At 25.5% G+C, this 20,384-nt stretch overlaps 1 protein-coding gene across 1 annotated transcript in view; it reads left to right on the forward strand.

Moving 5' to 3' along the window:
- Nucleotides 1-19,961, forward strand: part of LOC100203126 (retinoblastoma-binding protein 5 homolog) — a 31,339-nt gene extending 11,378 nt beyond the window's left edge. Inside the window, exons 5-16 of the mRNA XM_065787164.1 lie at nucleotides 2,176-2,263; nucleotides 5,124-5,195; nucleotides 5,658-5,687; nucleotides 6,871-6,950; nucleotides 10,327-10,446; nucleotides 10,792-10,844; nucleotides 11,189-11,289; nucleotides 13,672-13,743; nucleotides 13,961-14,104; nucleotides 16,675-16,798; nucleotides 16,895-17,032; nucleotides 19,739-19,961. Coding sequence (XP_065643236.1) covers nucleotides 2,176-2,263; nucleotides 5,124-5,195; nucleotides 5,658-5,687; nucleotides 6,871-6,950; nucleotides 10,327-10,446; nucleotides 10,792-10,844; nucleotides 11,189-11,289; nucleotides 13,672-13,743; nucleotides 13,961-14,104; nucleotides 16,675-16,798; nucleotides 16,895-17,032; nucleotides 19,739-19,908 — 1,192 coding nt within the window. The 3' untranslated portion in view covers nucleotides 19,909-19,961. The remainder of the gene's footprint in view (nucleotides 1-2,175; nucleotides 2,264-5,123; nucleotides 5,196-5,657; nucleotides 5,688-6,870; nucleotides 6,951-10,326; nucleotides 10,447-10,791; nucleotides 10,845-11,188; nucleotides 11,290-13,671; nucleotides 13,744-13,960; nucleotides 14,105-16,674; nucleotides 16,799-16,894; nucleotides 17,033-19,738) is intronic.
- Nucleotides 19,962-20,384: the final 423 nt, after the last annotated feature.

The raw sequence follows: 20,384 nt of genomic DNA on the forward strand, positions 1-20,384 counted from the left end.
GTTAATAAAATAATAGTTTTTTGCTATTTATTTAAAGTTTTTTAAAACAATTTTGTTTGAAAAATTTATTGTTTTAATACAACAGTTGTTAAAGTAGTTTTTTTTCTGTTTTTTATCCATTCCTTATCCATTCTTGGACCAGTAATTTTATCCATTCATACCAGCAATTTTTGTACTAAGTTTCTTCAAGCTTGAGTATTTACTTTATAAGAAATTTAGTTAACTCAAAAATCTAAAATAAACTAATAACCATCTTATTTGAAAAGTTAACATTAACAAAATGCTTTAAAGACACCATTTTTTATAGACACCATTTTTTTATATATTTATTAAAGACACCATTTTTTATTTACAAAGAAATGCATCATTAATAAAAATAAGTAAACGTAAACAAAAGAAAAACATTCCAGCGGAAGTTTATTTTTCTGCATTATATTAAAATTTAAAAGCTAAAATGATGATTTTTTCTTTTAACTTAAAACAAAAGTTAAAAAAAAAAGGAGATATTTTTTTTTTTTTTTTGTTAACTAAACCCAAGTTTTGTTATCTAAACCCTAAGATGTTACAACATTTAAATCCTTGTTTTTTATAAATGTTTTATTAACATAAGCTAAAGATGTCTGAAAAATTTTATTTGTGGCAGATACCTTGCCTCGTAATTAAGAAGTTCCGAGTTTGCTCCCCACCATGTCCCAGGTAGCACCACACTTAACTTGTTTCTCCTCCATGACTGTAGTGGCCTTGAGGAGGTGAATTAACAAAATTAAAAAAATAGAAAATTACAATGACACCAGCAATGTCAAAAATACAAAAACTTACTGTAGAAACTTATTGTTAGATGGGTGATCATTTCAAGAATATTACTAACACTAGGACTACAATCAAAAAGACATAGCAGCGGAAAAAAATAATCAAAAAGATATAGCAAGTGAAGAGTGTAAAATCTGTATAGTAAACAAACTTATACATGGAGATATACTATAATCTACATTGCCAATTTATAAACAGGATAAACCAATTTGTAGAAAGACCAGTTTAGAGTATGTATCCATTGGGTATTAGTTCCCAAAGTTCTGCGGTTGTGGTGTAGTGGTGTATTGGTAAAGCGCTCGCTTTATAAGCGAGAGGTTCTGAGTTCGATCCGGAGTTTCGGAGTTTTAGAGTTGAGAGAGGGTTATAACCACAAGTAGCCTCCTCATCTGTAGTAGCCTTCTCGGCCTTGACGAGGTGAATAACAAAAATAAATAAAAAAGTTCTACTACAATTGACAAAAACTTCAAGGATTTTAATTAAAACATAAACACAAAGTAAGAGCAAATACCAACCTCAAAGTGAAGACTGTCACACAAAGGCAAAATCAAGAAGTGAAAGAACTTAATACCTGCTCTTGATAAATATTTTAATTGAGAGTTTCTACAAATTATAAGTGTTATGAACATATATTATTTAAGGACTTTTTTATGTATGCAATACGCAAAGACTTAATTTTTTTGCTGTTATTTATTGTTATCTTAAGTTCTTTGCTGATTACTGTTTGTTTGTTTTTTTTTTCATCCTCTGATTTTCATTATTTTCTTGCTTAGTCTTATTCATTGTTGTTTCAATAAAATACTTATTTATTCATTCATTTTTTTATTTAAAAAATCAATTTCAATAATAACCATGTGTTTAAAAAAAGAATTTTGATTCTTATTGTAAAAACTCGATAAAAAAAAGTTATTAAAAAAGTTGAATTCTTTTAGTGAAGCTTTATGGATAATAATAGTGTAATAAAAGTGTATAGCAAAATAGTTACAAGTCATGTGAAACAATTTAAATTTGTAATTTTGAGTTAAAAAGACTAAAGTATTAAGCAGCTTTAGTATAAAACATTTTGCAAAACCGATGCAAGGGTAAAAAAATTATATATCTATAATGTATATAACTCATTCAATGTAATGTTTGTTAATGTTATATAATATTATATAATGTTACTACTATTTTGTTAATAAATATTTTTTTTTAAAATAATTTTTTTTTAATTTGTGTTAAATCAATTTAAATTTTGACCATTTAGGATTTTGGGATTTTGAATATGAGATCTTGGAGTTTTTAACATTTCATGGATAGCATTTAAACGGTTTTAACATTAAAATTAATTGAATTTTTTTTTATAAATTTTTTTAATTTTTTCAGTAATAAATTCTTGGTTTGCCCAACAAAACATCCACCTGTATTAATTGAAGTTGATGGAAAACAACATATTCTCCCTGTTGGAGAAGAGGTATACTGCTGTGTTTGTTTGTACTAGTAAAGTTTAACAAATAAAATCTGTGTGTTCGCGTATATATATATATATATATATATATATATATATATATATATATATATATATATATATATATATATATATATATATATATATATATAGAGAGAGAGAGAGAGAGAGAGAGAGAGAGAGAGAGAGAGAGAGAGAGAGAGAGAGAGAGAGAGAGAGAGAGAGAGGGAGAGAAAGAGAGAGAGTACTTCGGTCAGATACGTAATGTGTACAACAAGTTTTTTTAAATTCAACTGATTTAATATAATATAAATTTCTTCTTTTTTTTTTTCTTTATATGCTATTTATCATTTGTTATTGTTATTCAAAAAAACACAGGATAAATAAAAAGTTTGACTTAAGTAGATCTAAAAGACAGTGGTCAGCTACGCAACGCGCAAAAGAGCTCTTTTTTTTTATACTAAATTTTGAATTAATTTTTCTCTTAAATAATCATTTATATTTTCATTAAAATGTTTTTTTCTTCATTAAAAGTTATTTTGTCCAAGTTTTATCTATAAAACTTTTAAAATATAATAATAATTACAGGTCAAAAAAAAGTTTTTTAAAAACCATGAAGTCAGCTACGCAACTATCTGCTATGCAACATGCAAATTTTTATTATAATTTTTTAAGATACCTGGTCACTTTTAAACTGTCTAGACACTAAATGTAAATTTATAAGTTTTTATTTCTCTTCTATCATGCAATTTTTTGGCTTCTAAAACTTGTAAAACTTCTAAAACTTGAAAGTAATGGCATTTACACAATTCTTTTATTTTTTAGTTTTCTTAAAAAAGGCTCTCAAACCAAGAGAGTTGTTTATTTCTAGCTTTTCTTTTTTATTCAGTAATATAACAGTAGTTTTTAAATTGTCACCAGCACAGGAAATTATATATTTTTCTGTTAAAACATTTTTTCTGGCAACACATTTTACAGTGGCTCTAATTCCATCCACAACTCCTTTTCCATGCACTGCAGCAAAAAAATGCCAGTTCATTTAATGCTTTTCTTCTAAAATTTTCATTAATGCTAAAACATACTTACTTTTGAATTGAGATGTTGCCTTATCACTGAAAATATGAACTTATGTAATATTGTCTGATAGAAGCTCGATCATTTTATTTATTTTTGGAACAGCAGATAATTTTGTGTGGTGGCTTGAATCAGAAACTAGCGCAAAAGATTTAATTTAATGATGCCAAACTGCACATATAAAAATAGAAATTTTTGACCGAAATGTGATTTTGACCAAAAAATGAAATGCTTGGTTTCATTTTGGTAAAAACAAGTATAATTTTCTACCAAAACTGTTAAATGTGTTGCCAGAAAAAATGTTTTAACAGAAAGTCTTTTTGAATCGCTGATTCTATATTTAATTTAAATAAGGATGATTGACTACTTTTGATATTACTATGAATAATAAACTTTGCATGCATTTCTTTAAGATGTGATAATAAAACTCCAATTGTTCCTTCTTTGTTTACCTTTGCTTTTTTAATATACAATTTTGCTTGAGGTTTCTGCCACTGGTTCCACGAAATGTTTAACTTAAATTGTTCGAACTGAAGTAATAATTTATCAAAAAGACTATAAGTCGTACATTCCTTGCAAATGGCATTTTTTGCAAATAAAATTCAGAATCATTAAGTTTCCTGTTTTAATTGTTGAAAATGCATCTGAACCCTGCGAATGTGGTTCAAGGGTGTAATGCATATTTTCATGTAACATGCAAACACGTATTTTATGAGGAATTAATGATACACATCCAATGTAAATTGATCTTAACTGACAAAATCTTCACAGATTTAGTTTAATATCTGTATGGTTTAGCCTAAACTTTTCAAAAGCTTCTTTTAGTGTATATAACATTTGTCGGATTTGAACACACACCTTTCTATCTCATATCGTTACAGAAGTATAATCTTCTGTTCTGGGGGAAAGTTGTCTAATTTCATTGTCGCAATAAAAAAGGTTAAGTTAATGGTTGAGTTTCATTGAGTAAACAACACAACAGTTCCTTCTTTTGAACAGGACTTTTGGAAAGAAAGCGATTCAATTTTTTCATATACTTTCCTTTAACTTGCACATTTGCAAATGATAGGTGATTTGATTCCACAGATGAAGATATGTCTTTTTGCAGCAGTCGAGATTTGTTAAAAAAAATTCCTAATTGTGATTTTCTAAAGAGAGATTTATTTTATTAACCGCGTGGAACTCTATATATGTTTCTATAAAAACACTTTATGAGATATAATATAATCTTTTTTTTGTTGTTGTTGATAGTTTAACATTTCTGACTCTATAGGTTACTTATGCTTTTTTTTCTATTAAAAGACATAGTAGAACATAGTAGACATAGAACATAGTAGACATAGTAGAATAGTTTAAGCAATTTTTAACAACTGGGTGCTTTTCCTAGCAGATTTGGAGTATTTTCATTTTGATTCTACCACCATTAGATGGTTACCATCCAAAGATTGTGAGCTTTTTCTTCTCTTACTCAAGAGTTTTTTCTTTTTGCTTAGTTTGACCAGGGCTAAGAAACCTCACTTACCCCAAGTATGTATAAATGTATATAATTATATTCTTTTTTTTTTTTCATTATTTGAAATTAAAAAAGCTTGAATGTTTTAACATAAGGATTGACATAATATCTGTAATATATAACTTTAAGATGAACCATAATTTACTATAAAAAAAAGTTGAATACCCATTTTTATGAATCATTCTTTATTATAAATCAAATGTTACAATCTTGCTGCAAGTATATCAATCTGCTATACTGTTGTATTGATTCTTTTCTAAATAAGTAGAACTGTTTTAGTGCGAACAAAATATTGAAGCTTCGTTTGATAAAAGAGGAGATTACATATTTACTGGAAATGCAAAAGGAAAGGTATTTAAATAAGTTTTAAAATGCTATTTATTATTTTTGAAAAATAAATAAAAGAAACAAATTTAAGAGTATTATGCGCAATTACTAATTTCTCTACTCTATCATGGCTGTATTGCTATGCGAGTCTTTGCTTTTTTTTTTAGAACTAGCTTTCTGTATTTGTATACAGGGATTATCTTTTTCCGGATATTTTCAGTATTCCGGATATTTCTCTTAAATTTTATTTTTTCGGATATCTAAATAGTTTTTTGGAAATACAAGTTAAAAATATTTTTGACATTATATAATTAAAAGTGTAAAGATATTGTTCATCAAATACTCTATGCTCTATTTAGTTAGATTTTGTTTGTAATACTTTTTTTTGACGTACATAGAATCGCATTGTACAAAATATATGTGTCAAACTGATATTGAAAAATAATTTTTTAATGGATTTTGAATATATTTTGTTTTTTATTATAGATAACTGTTATTGAAACAAATACACTGCAGGTTTGTTTGATCTTTATACTAATCAATAAAACTAATCAGACAAACTAATTCAACAAACTATGCTTGTTGGTTTGCTAGAATAATTTGTCTGATTAATTATTTATTTTCTATATATATATGTACATATTATATATATATATATATATATATATATATATATATATATATATATATATATATATATATATATATAAATATATATATATATATACACATATATATGTGTGTGTGTATATGTATATTAGGGTGTCCCAAAAAACAACATTTTTGAAAAATATATGCAGAGACCCCCTTAATGTGTTCTAATATTTTCAAAAAAAAAGTTTTTTAAAAGTATGTCAACCTGGTACTCAAATGAAGCAAAGTTATATAAAAATTTCAAAAATAATATTTAATTTGGAAAAATTTTAACTTATTTATCAAATTGTCATAAAAATACATAAAAAATGCATTTTTTTGTTTTTTGTTAAAAAACGTAATTTTCCATGTCATAAAACCAAAAATAACGATTCTATATTTAAAATCTATATTATTTTTGAAATTTTATAATTTCGCTTCATTTGAGTACCAGGTTGACATATTTTTGAAAAATTTTTTTTTTGAAAATATTAGGGACCCATTAAATATTCGAGGGTCTTGAGGGACCCCTTAAAATATTTTTTATTCAAAAAAATTTTAAATCTAGTGTTTTTGTATTAGAATCAAACACATTAAGGGGGCCTCTGCATATATTTTTCAAAAATGTTGTTTTTTGGGACACCCTAATGTGTATATGTATATATATATATATATATATATATATATATATATATATATATATATATATATATATATATAGATATAGATATAGATATTTAAGACTGTTTTGTATTATAATAATAAAACAAAACTCATAGTCGTAAAAGAGTGCTCAATATTAAAAAGATACTTCAAATAGAGCGATATACATATATATCAACGAAGAAAAAACAACTTTTTCTATGGTACTTTAAGTTTCATGCCTATACGGCAATCATCTATATAAATATATATATATATATATATATATATATATATATATATATATATATATATATATATATATATATATATATATGTATGTATATATATATATATATATATATATATATATATATATATATATATATATATATAATGAATATTTTGTGTTTTTTTTTTTTAGATTAAAACTTCATATAGAATAAGCACAGCTACAAATGCAAATACTGCAATAAAATCAATTGAGTTTGCAAGACGGGGAAAGTAAGTACTAATTACGTAATAAATATAATTAAGTTAGTACAAATTATTATTTCAATTATTTTCGTTACAATCATAATATTTGTGTATTTAAAATATATAAAATTAAATATAATCTGTTTATACTTCTTTATTAATTAGCAACTCATGTTAATACATTCATGTAATATTTAAATGTTTAATTGTATTGAGACAATACAATCTTTTTTGTCTCTGTTATGTTTTATCTCTGTTATATTTTATCCCTGTTATGTTTTAATATTTTTTTTTATTTAAATGTATATCACATTTTACTTATGTGTATTTTTAACCAATTTTGATTGAATTTTGAACCAATATGAATGTGTTTCATCGTTTTTTAAGTGTCCTTGATTTTGTGCTTAGATAATTCTAATTTTTTATATGTGATCTTGATCTTATCGTAACTCTCTTTTTGTAACTGAGGTTTCTTTGCTTCTATCTGTACTTTTTACATCCAAATGTTTTGTATGAAGCCTTTATAATCGTTCCTGGCAATTTTTAACTTCATCAGTTTTTGTTTATTTTTATTTTTCAGTTTTATCTATTTTATGACTAATCAAATTTTTATACTGTATTCACCAAGGATAAGGAGCTACTGCTGTCAAGAATGCATTTCTTAATTGTTGTTACTACCTTTTCCTAATTTTAATTAATATAAAATATAATTTTCTTAACATAAAAAAAATTGCATATATTGATTGATATAGTCGTAGATGCAGAAGACTTTTACAATTCATCAACCTAGGGTTTTAATTTAGGCAGGAAAAAAAAAATTAATCTTTTATATTTTTCTGGTCTTGCTTTTTATTAAATAAATCAACATAGTATAGAAAAACTTTCTGACTATCATGCAAGCGTATAAGCATATATATTTACGTCAAGGTTCGTGTTTCGGAGTTATAGAGTTGGGAGAGGGTTATAAACCACTATTAAGTAGCCTCCTCATCTGTAGTGGCCTTCTCGGCCTTGAGGAGGTGAATAACTAAAAAAAAAAAAAAAAAAAAAATATGCCCACACCCATAGTTAATGTAGTGACTTGCACGTTCTCCCTATTTAATTAATCAATGTATGTGCTGAAGTCCCATAGCTGCCTATTTCAGTATGACATTGGTGTGTGTCTAATGCTGCATTTATATATATATATATATATATATATATATATATATATATATATATATATATATATATATATATATATATATATATATATATACATATATATATATTGTATATATATATATATATATTGTATATATATATATATATATATATATATATATATATATATATATTTGTATATATATATATATATATTGTATATATATATATATATATATATTGTATATATATATATATAAATACATAAATACATATACATACGTATATAGATTATGTAGATTCATATATGTATATATATATATATATATATATATATATATATATATATATTTATATATTTGTATGTAAATATATATATATTTATATATAAATAGATAAATATATGCATACATTGGGAAAACTAATAACCTAAAGTTAAGAACTAATCTACACATCTAAACATGCAGAACAGGTATTGTTTCAGATAAATTTGATCAGCATGTTTTTAATTGCCATAAAAATGAACCTTTTTTAAAATTATTTCCAATGTTAAAACTCTCAAATGAGAATTTACTTCTTATTTATGAAGCTCACCTACATAAACAGGGACATGATACAATGAACATATAAACAGGAAGTAATTATTTTCACATTTCTTTTTAAAACTTTCCTTAGTTTTTTATATATACCTTAATTACTTCCTTTTTAAACTTTTTATAGGAAGTTCAATATAAAGAGTTTTTTATAGTTTTGTAAATCTCATACACAGCTGATGATTTTATATGAAAGGCCTACGGTGTTAGAGAAAAAAAATTTAAATATTTGTTAAAATTTAACTAACAAATATATTTTACTCATCTTAGTTTGAATAGTTATTTTTTTGTTACCATTTACTCATATATATATATATATATGACTAACAAATATATTTTACTCATCTTAGTTTGAATAGTTATTTTTTTGTTAACATTTACTCATATATATATATATATATATATATATATATATATATATATATATATATATATATATATATATATATATATATATATATATATATATATATATATATATATATATATATATATATATATATATATATATATATATATATATATATATATATATATATATATATATATATATTAGTAGTAGAAAATCACTTAACAAAAATTTTTTCCATTTAACACTGTGTTTCATCAACAAAGATTCATCAGAAATGGATGATCAAATTAATAAAACTTCAATTTATACCAAAATTAAATTACAGGAAGTTGCAAATGTCTTAACTACTGTAAATTTTCACACATTTGTGGAATTTGCTGACACTATTATAAAAAGAATTCTTTAGAAATGATTACTTATGCTATTTTTTTTAAAAAGGTTTTTTTAAAAAGGGTAGTTAATGTAAATATTATTTGAACTCATTTATTTATATATATATATATATATATATATATATATATATATATATATATATATATATATATATATATATATATATATATATATATGAATCAATAATGTCATAATTTGTAATATACTAAACGCATGTGTTGTATAAACTTTTAATAATCTTTATTCCTTTACTTTCCTTAAAGTTGAAATAAATTTTGGAACTTAGTGTGAATTGGATCAATTGATTTATCAAAAGAAGCACTTAGTGCTGCTTTTGATAAATCAATTGATCCAATCATATTTGTAAGATAACAAAATTTATTGTTTATTTTCAAATAATTGATCAAATTGCTGTTTAGAATGTTAAGAATTTATAATTTAAACTTTACCAAGCTCATACTACCTGGACCTGAAAACTACTCATACTACCTGGACCTGAACTTAAAAAATTAGATCTGTCAGAGTCAGTAGAAATAAACATCTTTTTTCTATGGTTCAATATATTGAGAAAATAATGATTGAGTGTCAGAAAAATTATGAGCTTAACTGTAGTTATTTTTTTCATAATTTTTTTTTTTTTTAGCATCCTTTTGCATCTTTTTCTGATTATTTAAGGTTGTTGCTTAGAATGGTCTGAGTAAACAGATCTTGTCTTTACCTGCTATCTCTTGTCTTTACCTGCTATCTCTTGTCTTTACATGCTATCTCTTGTCTTTACCTGCTATCTCTTAAAACATATTGGCAATAGTGTTATATCCTAATCAACATAGATAGAAAGTGATCTGATCATCATATTGATGGGATCAATATGATGATCACTGATCTGATCATCATATTGATAGAATGTTTATATGTTGTTTAGCTCATTTTTGGTAAACTCCCAAGATCGTGTAATCCGAGTATTTGATCGAGATGCTGTAATTTCCTGTAAAGATGGACAGGAGCCTGAGCCTACACAAAAACTTCAAGATCTTGTTAACAGGTAATTTTCTTGTTAACAGGTATTTTGTTATACATCATTTAAATTTTAAACCTTAATTGATCTGCATTTTTTTTTTTTTTTTTATTTAGAAATATTGTTTTCAATCTATTGTTAAATTTTCTAAAAATAAAAAGTCTTTGAAATATTGTAAATTTAAAAAACTTCTACTTGAACAAAAATAACAAAAATACAAAAAAAAAAAAAATTAAAAAAAAAATAACTTACATAATAAAATGCTAAACATTTTATATCTAAATTATAAAGTATATTTTAGTTTGTCATCTGTAAGCAATTACTATTTTAAAATTGAACTATGGTGCAAATCAAACTTTAATATTGTTTCAGAACCTTGTGGAAAAAATGTGCTTTTTCTGGTGATGGAGAGTTTATTGTAGCAGGTAAGATATCATCTAATCGACAGGTAATATATTGCCTTGATTGACAACTTCTGCAAATATGAGTTAATATATTCTGAGATTTTATATAATTGTGTTGAGCTTTAAAAATACAACAAGTAAAATATATTTGTGGTTTACATAGTAATAAATTAAGTTCTGTCTATTCATAAGGAGAGAGCTGATTGCAACATAAGCCTAAGGGTAAATTCGTGTTTGCAGTCTATTTTGATTACCTAAAAATAGGTAATCAAACCTAAAAATAGGTAATCAAAATAGACTGCAAAGACGAATAAATATAAAGGTAATGTTGGTAAAAGGTAAATTGGTTTTAACATGTTTTACAGGATCATCAAGACAACATGCTTTGTATATTTGGGAAAGAAGTATTGGCAGTTTAGTAAAAATCTTACATGGAACCAAAGGAGAGTTGCTTGTAAATGTTGTGGTAAATGTCTTTTATATTATTTGTATTAAGTTGTTAAATGATTTGAATAATTGAATAATTTTAAATAATTTGACAAACCATCAATGTCTTATGGTAAAATCAACAATCCTAACAATGTTTTTGTTTTTATTTATACTTTATTACCTTTAAATTTTATTTCTGTTTGTTTATTTACTTTTTATTATACAAATTCATTACTAACAAGTCTTGATGTTTTCAAAGACTTTAATTAAGTATTTTTCCATATATTTCAAGTTGGCTGTTACGCTGCTAAACAGATTGTGATTAACAGATGGTTCAAAAGTTGCAAGTGAGTGAGGAAATGTTAGTAAAATATAGTCTAGTGTAAAAAGACACAAAAAATAGAAAAGCAGAAATGTTCTGAGCTAAATAGCTAATGACTAATCAGCAACACAAGAAAAAATCTTTGTTATTTTAAACTGTTTACTTATAAATAATTTTTATTCCAATATAACGTAAAAAAATTGGTTTGATTATTAGCATTGGGAACAAACATAAATTTTAAAAAGAAAAGAAAGTAAAAAACAGTAATAGAAAAACTTAGAAAGTGACAGAACAGTTATCACTATAAGATTTTGATCATCAAAACAAGTTTTATTGTGATAACAGGATTTTAGTTTAACTAAAATCCTGCAAGCATGGAAATATAAAAGTTGTGTAATCATTTTAATATATTTAAAACTGAAACACTACTTTTTCAAAAAAGTATTTGGTCTTAATTAAAAAACTATTATGGTTAGAGTCCAAACATAAAAATCAAAAGTTCTGTGGTTCTATGGCTTTTCCATGTCTTATATTATAATTTTATTTAAATACATATTTTTAAAATCTTTTTAAATAACTGTCAATCAGCTAGAGTGTGAGTCTATCAAGTGAGTTGGTTTTTTAACTAATTTTTCTGAATTTGAGAACTTTGTGATCATAGAAATTTCACAGCAAACAAAAAAAATACTGCTGTATAAAAGTCTAAATCAAAATATTAAAACTAACATTTATATTTTGTTGATGGTTGCGCATCTTGATGGCATACTGATAACAAGCCTTGACATCGTTGCACAGTTGTGGCATCCCAGGGACTTTTGATTTGACAATTTTGATTTTGATTTGCATCATCAAAACTAAAAGATAATAAAATATAAATAACTGGTATTTATTTTAGTTTTATTATTTAATTATAATATCAAATAAATATTTCATTATAATAGTTGACTTTCTAATGGTTGACTTGCCTATGGTTGACTTGCTCATGATTGAGTTGCTCATGGTTGAGTTGCTCATGGTTGAGTTGCTCATGGTTGACTTGCTCATGGTTGAGTTGCTCATGGTTGAGTTGCTCATGGTTGAGTTGCTCATTGGTCTCTGTGTGACTTTGACTTGATCAACCATGACTGTTGAACTACAGACTATCAGCCAAGTAAATTTCTGTCTTATCCAGTTTTGCATTTAATGACATCATATCATTATAAGACAATGTTGCATTACAACCTACTAGCCATACTTTTTCTGTGTTGTTATTGTTTCTGGGTAATCATTACTTCTATATGGCCATAATTTTAAAATTTGTGATTGTATCTATGGATTATAATTAGAGAACAATTGAATGTTAATGGGTTTAAATAAAGTTAATTTAAATGAAAGGAAGTGTGATTCTTTCTATCTTTATTTTTTTTTTTGCCTAATTATGGATTGTCTTTTATTAATATTTTGGAAATAAAATGTTCGTTGGTGTGTTACTAGATCAATATCTGTTAAAGTTATTTTTTTTTAAGTTCACTTTTGTTCAATTTCTTTATGTAACTTAAAATTATCTTATTTCAACTGAAATAAATGTTGAGTTTGTCAAAATAAAATTTGATGTTTATCAACTATATTAAATAGTAAATCATGATCTTATTAGCATTTAAGTGTTGAAAGTTTTTAGTCAAGACCAATCTTGTAAAAAATTTGAAAATTTTATACCATTTTTGGATGGCATTTATAGATATCACCATTTTTAAGGTGCCATCTTTATGAGGTAATCTTTACAGCATCATACAAACTTTATAAAAAAATTTCTTTTTAAATCTTTCTTAAGACATTAGTGTTAAACACCATATTTATCAGTGTTAGAAATCAGGAAATCATTGACCAGGATAATTATAGTAACAATTTCATCAACATCATGTTTCAAGTCTAAATGTTGACTGTCAATCTAAATATTGACGGTTTATGTTATATATAAAACCGTAGTCCATTAATGTAAAGATTTTATTTGCAGTTTTTTTTTTTTAGGTTATTTAAGTTCATACTTTTTGCAATTTTTAGTGGCATACAATTTTTTAAGTTCATGATATATTTAAATATACTATATGCAATTTTTAGTGGCATCCGATTAGACCAATAATATGTTCTGTTGCAAATGGACTTGTTTCAATATGGTCACAAACTCATGTAGTAAGTTAAATTTAATTTTTCTTAAAATTTTTTAATTTTTTTTTAATTTTAAAAAAAGTTTAATTTCTTTTTTCAAGAGAATAATAATTTTTTTTATTAAAATTTATGAATAATTTAAATAGAAGTATATAAATAATTTTTTAATTTCTATGTAAACAACCTTTATTGATTTTATTTTATTAAAATTCTGATTAATATTTATTTTATTGTTTTCTAGGAAAATTGGTCCGCCTTTGCTCCTGATTTCAAAGAACTTGATGAAAATATTGAATACGAGGAAAGAGAAAGTGAATTTGATCTCACAGATGAAGATAAGGAAGAATTAAATAACCTAAATAATGAACAACATGAAGAAGTTGAGGTTTGTTCAAGTAATTGTTACTGTGCTTAGAGTATTTATTACTGTGCTGAAATTGGTGAAATTAAAAAGTTAGTTATGTTTATAAAAATTTATTATTTGCTTCTTTGTTGTTCTCTGTCAGTGGACTAATAATCAAAATTCATAACAAATGCATGAGTCTAGTGCTTTGATAATTTTCTTTATTTAAAAGTTGTGGAAAAAAAATTTCTATGAAAAAGTTTATTTATAAAAAAATTATAAAAATGATAAAATTATACAAAACAAAACTCGAAGTATAAAAAGTTTTTTTTTTACTTATCAATTTTAAAATTTTAAATTTTATAAAATTTTGAATTTTATACTTATAATCAATTTGAAAAAGTATTTTTATAAGTTTGATCAATATTTTTAAGTACTTTTATAAATTCAGTATAAACATTTGGTTGTTTTTTTTATCGTTTTGTTATGTTACTATGTTTTTTACCACCAACTGTCATGCATCATTTATTTTGGCAAACACCTATTTAATTTAACAAAAAAAGATTAAATAATAGAAATTAACATAATAATAGAAACCAAATAAATAAGAGGAAGTTAAATTTTTTTTTTAGTTTCTTTTTTAAAAAAGTGAGGAAAATACCTATATATACAGGGTGGTGCAGAGGAAACACATGTTTTTCAATATTGAATTTCTGGGACACAATGGGTTGAAAATAATAAAAACAAGTATTAAATGATGGGTTTTTTAATGCAGTTTTTGAAACTACATACCATATTTAGGTTCAGAAAATAATTTCTTTGAGATGACATCCTACTTGCTGGATACAAATTTGGATCCTCTGAAAATTACGGACGGTTCTCTCCAACATTTCATTCAGCACGGCTTCAATTTCCTGACGAATGGAGTTCTTAAGGTCATCGAGTGTGCGAGGCTTGTTCATGTACACTTTTGATTTCAAATATCCCCACAAAAAGAAGTCACATATCGACAGGTTGGGTTAGCGATTGGGCCAGTGAACATCACCAAATCTGGAAATCACATGTCCTGGAAACATTTGTCGAACCACTTCCATGGATGCTCTCGCTATGTAAGCTATGGCAACATCCTGCTGAAACCAAATGTCTCTCATGTTCACTTGACAACTTTCAAGTTCTAGATGAAGGAAGTTGTTTAAAATTTCAGCGTAGCGAGCTGATGTAACAGTAACTGCAATTACTTCCTCTTCAAAAAAATAGGGTCCAACAATCTCCAACTTTGAAATGCAGCACCACACTGTTACCTTTAAACTGTGCAGAGGTCTTTGGTGAAATTCTTGTGGGTTCTCCGATGCCCAATACCAACAGTTTTGAACATTGACGTCAAATTGATTGTCCAACTCTAAAATATTGGCGGAAAAGACGTTGCACTGTGACTACAGAATCATTGTTTCTAAAAAACTGCTAGACAGCGAACACACGATGTTGTATGCTCCAATGCTCCATAGCGACTGAAACGGCATTGTTTGGGCCATCTGCCAACATTCAATACTATAACACAAAATGTGTTATAGTATTGTTTAAGATTGCTGGAACTTATTGAAATATTATTGTATAGAGTATTTGTAGGTAATTTTTTAGTAAAAGTGGTGTGTATGTCTTTTATTTGTTCCTTTTATATACAATGTGAAATTTTACATTACCTATTTCTTATTATTATTATTTACATTAATTTTTTTTATGCTAATGAAATACATGAAAGATTTCTATGGTTTTTTTATTTTTAGGAACATTAGTTTCACATACTGCAAAGTTCGATTTGGTCGATAAGTTGATATGCGATCGTTTAAATAAAGCTCTTAAAAGAACAGCATAAAAATTATTTTATTATGTTTTTGTATGCTTAAGGTGGCTCACCCCTATTAAAAATTAAAGAAAAAAAAAATTTTTTCTTTTGAATTATGCTATTTTAAACATTAAAGTACAAAATCCATAATTAATTTTTACTATTATGTGCTTTAAAGGTAACAAAAAATACAATTATTGTGATCAATGCTCTTTCCTACTCCTTAGCAACGCCTTAGCAACAGTGTAAACAACTATTTTATTAATTACTTCTTGAAGATTTCCACTAGAAATTTTGAAGTATTTCTCAGTGTTAGATATATTATGCTTATGTTAGTTCTATTATGCTTTTCTACTGTTCTACAAAATATATAATTTTAAAAAATTGGCTCTGTTTCATTATTCTAATGTATTTTAACTGAAAACTTTGTCTGAATTTAATTGAAAACTATCTATCTGAATATGGCAAACAAAAAAAATAAAGTTAGAAATTTAAAGAGAAAATATCAAGGAAATAGATATTCAAGGAAAGCAAAGGAAGTAATTAAATGTAGCAGGAAATCAGAAACAACAAGTGCATCATCAGGGGTAAAAGGAGTATAATGACAATTTGAAAAAAATAAATTATCCAAAAGTATATATATATTTTTGTTTTTGTCGAAATTTTAACGTTAAAATATCTAAATATTTAATTGTTAAATATATAAATGTTAAAAACTGAAGTACCTTAAACGTATTGAACAACCATTAATTAGAATTTACATTTTTAGATTGATGTCATATCAATAGACAAACCTGTATATTACAGCAGTGATGACGATGATGATGAAGACAGTTTACTTTATTTACCTGTTGCACCAGATATTGATGAACCCGAAAGTGACTTGTTGCCAGGTTTTATTTTTATCATCATGTTAGATTTTTACTAATTAATTTGTGATGTGTTTTATACCCTAGTAATTTATATGCAGCATTTATGCCTATTATTAGGAGGTGAGCAGTTGACATCAATGAAAAGGAGTTCAATTTCAGACTTACCTGAGACAAATGAGCCTTCTTTGAAGAAAGCCAAAGTCACTGATGTTTCTATAAATGGAGATATTTATGACTACAAGAATGTAGAAGCAGGTAAAATGTTTTGAAACCATATCAATCTTTGGTATAAATAATAAAACATATTCTGAGTATTAATATAAAATTAAAAAAATTCGTTTGCATTTTTTGACAGTTTGAGCATTTCAAAGTTTGATTATTTCAAAACCTTTTTATATTATGCGTTTTATAAAACCTTTTTATGTGAAATACTTTGTTAATTATTTTTATCTATTGCTTTATTAAATTACTTCATATGGTTGTTTAAAATTAACCCATTTTCTTTAATTTATTAAATAAAATGGGTTTTAATAATTAAGCACACATAACTTCGTTTACATAAATTTATAATAAATTTATAATTGGTAGAAAAAGTCTTTAAGGTTTGGATGACTGATGCTGTGTATGTATTAGATTCGAAAAAAGGTTCTTGAACTAAATCAATACTATACAGTCTGTATACTGTAGAATTGTCATTATTGAATGTTAGAGAGTAAGCTGTTTGACTCGAGATGTTTGACTCAAGATGATGTTTTCTCAAGGTGAGGTCTTTGATGCTTGTTAATTAAAAACTTTGCTAACAATACAGAGAGCTGATTGAGCAATAGTTGTAGGGAGCAATAGTTGTAGGGATCAAACTCTTCTCCAGATTTGGAATCACAGTTTCCATTTTCCATCAGACAGGAAAATAAGATTCAATTACTGAATAGTAATTTAATCTTATTTTCCTATATATAGTTTATAAGATTCATTTACTGAACAGTTTAGAGAGAATTGAACAAAGGCCACTTATGATCACTTATGTAAGAAGTAATGTTCTCGGACCTCAAACAGTAGATAAGTTTATAAGAAAATTAACTTTAGCAACAAAAAAATATAAAGGAAAATTGTTTTGCAATTAGTTCTGCTTTATCTTTGGGAGAGTCAATACAATTGGATCCATAAATAAGCGATGTAATTTTAGACTTAAATATTTTCCAGAAGTCTTTATAACATAAAATTTAGGATAAAATACAAGATTTGGTGAAATGAGAATAATGGGGCTTGGCGTCAGATTTTTTTTTTCTTGCAGTTAAGTAAAAAAAAAAAAAAATCCAGGTTTGATGTGTAGATGATGTTTGATCTGTAGTTATCAGTGAAAAGGTAAAAGTTATAAGCCCACGGGCGATTACTTAAAAAAATAAGGAAAAAATTCTTTATCATCTTTAGGATAGTATGAAGTAGGTTTAGTAGGTTCTGAGGAAAAAGAAAAAGATAAAAGTTTTAAAGATTCCTACTTTAAGGTGACAATTGCAAATACTGTAATATAAAGCGACATTGTTTTTTTTTTAACGCAATAATGTTTTATAATTACTCCTTTTGAGCATAAGTATGTGAAAGCCATAAGACTTTAATTAAAACCAATGTAAAGAGATTATCACACCTGCATATATCCTGGTGATTACGTAGTCTGAAGAAGAAAATAGTTTTAAAAAAGATAAAAGTTTTAGGATTGTGGTTTTAACCAGGAGAAACTGTGCACAGACTAGTTTTTGATTGGTTTTTCTATGCAAATCAAAGAGTAATAGCTATTAACACTGAAAATCAAACAGTCGAGGTTTAAATAAGTCTCATAAAGAGTAGAGGAAAACGTGAATTTTGCAAGAGGTAAGACCACCAATATTCGTAAAAGATAGATTGAAACATTATGGTGGTGGCGATAATTTTTATCATGCTTAATATTTTCAGGTATTTTCATATTTTAAGTCAGTAGAGAATAAGTTTAGCAGTTGCTCCCTGCTAATTAAATTAAAGTTGTAAGAAACGGCTCCTTATGTAGCATCAACAATGCACATTAAAAGCACTAGTAGAGGCACCATCCACGCGCAACATTGCCATTAAATTGCGCTGTTGCGATGTAATTGAATCAGGCTCTTTCATGCAACGAAGTGCTACCGCAAAGTTTGGGAAACTTTACTAACAACTGCTCTTGAACCATCAGAGTTTTGAAGCTCCGTCATTAGAAGATACATCATTGGGACCTTCTTAAAAAGATATTAACACATAAACATTTGTGTACATTTATATAGTTATAATATTGTAAATATTTTAGTGTTTTATTTTAGTAATGATAACTTGCTTTGTTCTTATTGCTTAATATTTATATTGCTAATTACTAATTAGAGTTTAATAATTTTTCTTTACTTTAAGAAGAAAGTTATATGAATAAATTATTAATTTGTAAAATAATTAATTGTAATGTTAAAGACGTTTGGAAACCAATGGTAACAGCATAGCAACAATCATTTAATATGCTTGCAACTTTTCTAAAAAAAAACTTTTATACTCGATTTATTTAATCTATTTTCACTTTACCTTAACTCAACGTTTTAAGTTTTTTAAGAAATAAATTTTTTATAACTTTTGAATCAAGAGTTAAAAAAATTGGATAAATTTCAAACACAGCGCACGTGTTCTGTAAAATATGCTCCTGAGGGCTAGTTTAATTAGACCATGCGGTGACTGTTTTACTTCCATTTGAAAATCCATCGCGCATCATACGTTAGCATACCGTCCACATGTTAAATTGGATCATTGAAAATCGATCCGATCGACAATAATCAAATGAAAAACGCTGAATTATTTATAACGAATTATTTATAAAGATCTTAAAAATATAAGTTAAAGTAAAAGTAAATAAAAATTATTTAATTATTTATTGTTAAAATAACTTGAAAAATTTTTTTTAATTTTTTTTTTCAGAAAGATTTATAGAAAAACCTAAACCAAAAGCACCTAATTCAACGAGGAGTAAGCGAGGCGGTAAAAAGTCAAGTCTGGGTAAGAACAGAAAAATCTCTCCAATGGGTGCGGATATCGATGACGAAATTTCTCAAGATGGTTCAGAAAAACAAGCCGAGTTAACCACCTAACAGAAAATCAATTATTATTAGTTCATATAAAAAAACAACATATTTATAATTAATTTAAGTTTTAAGTTTAAACTTAAATTTCAAGATGAAAAAAAGCAATTTTTTACTGATAAAAGAAATACTCTCAAAACTTCTATTGAAAGAAGTTACTGCCTCCATTGAGTGAAAATAACTTGGACTTGAAATATATTTTTCTTTTCTAGAAAATACATGTTTATAAAGAGATATAAAAATATTTATGCATTTATTATAATTTATAAATATATATTGTTATACAGTAATATATAAGCGTATATATATATATCATACAATAAACTTGGAAATTGAAAGGAGATCATGCTGATCTTGTCGCTAAAAAGATATAAAAATTGCAAAAAAAGTATAATATGATACAATTAGTTTAAATCAAATTAACTAATAAATGAAAATCTAAAATAATTGAAATTGCATCTCAAAAGTATTTTAATCTATTATCC

This window comes from Hydra vulgaris, chromosome 01 (assembly GCF_038396675.1).
Source record: "Hydra vulgaris chromosome 01, alternate assembly HydraT2T_AEP".
NCBI classification, from domain to species: domain Eukaryota; kingdom Metazoa; phylum Cnidaria; class Hydrozoa; order Anthoathecata; family Hydridae; genus Hydra; species Hydra vulgaris.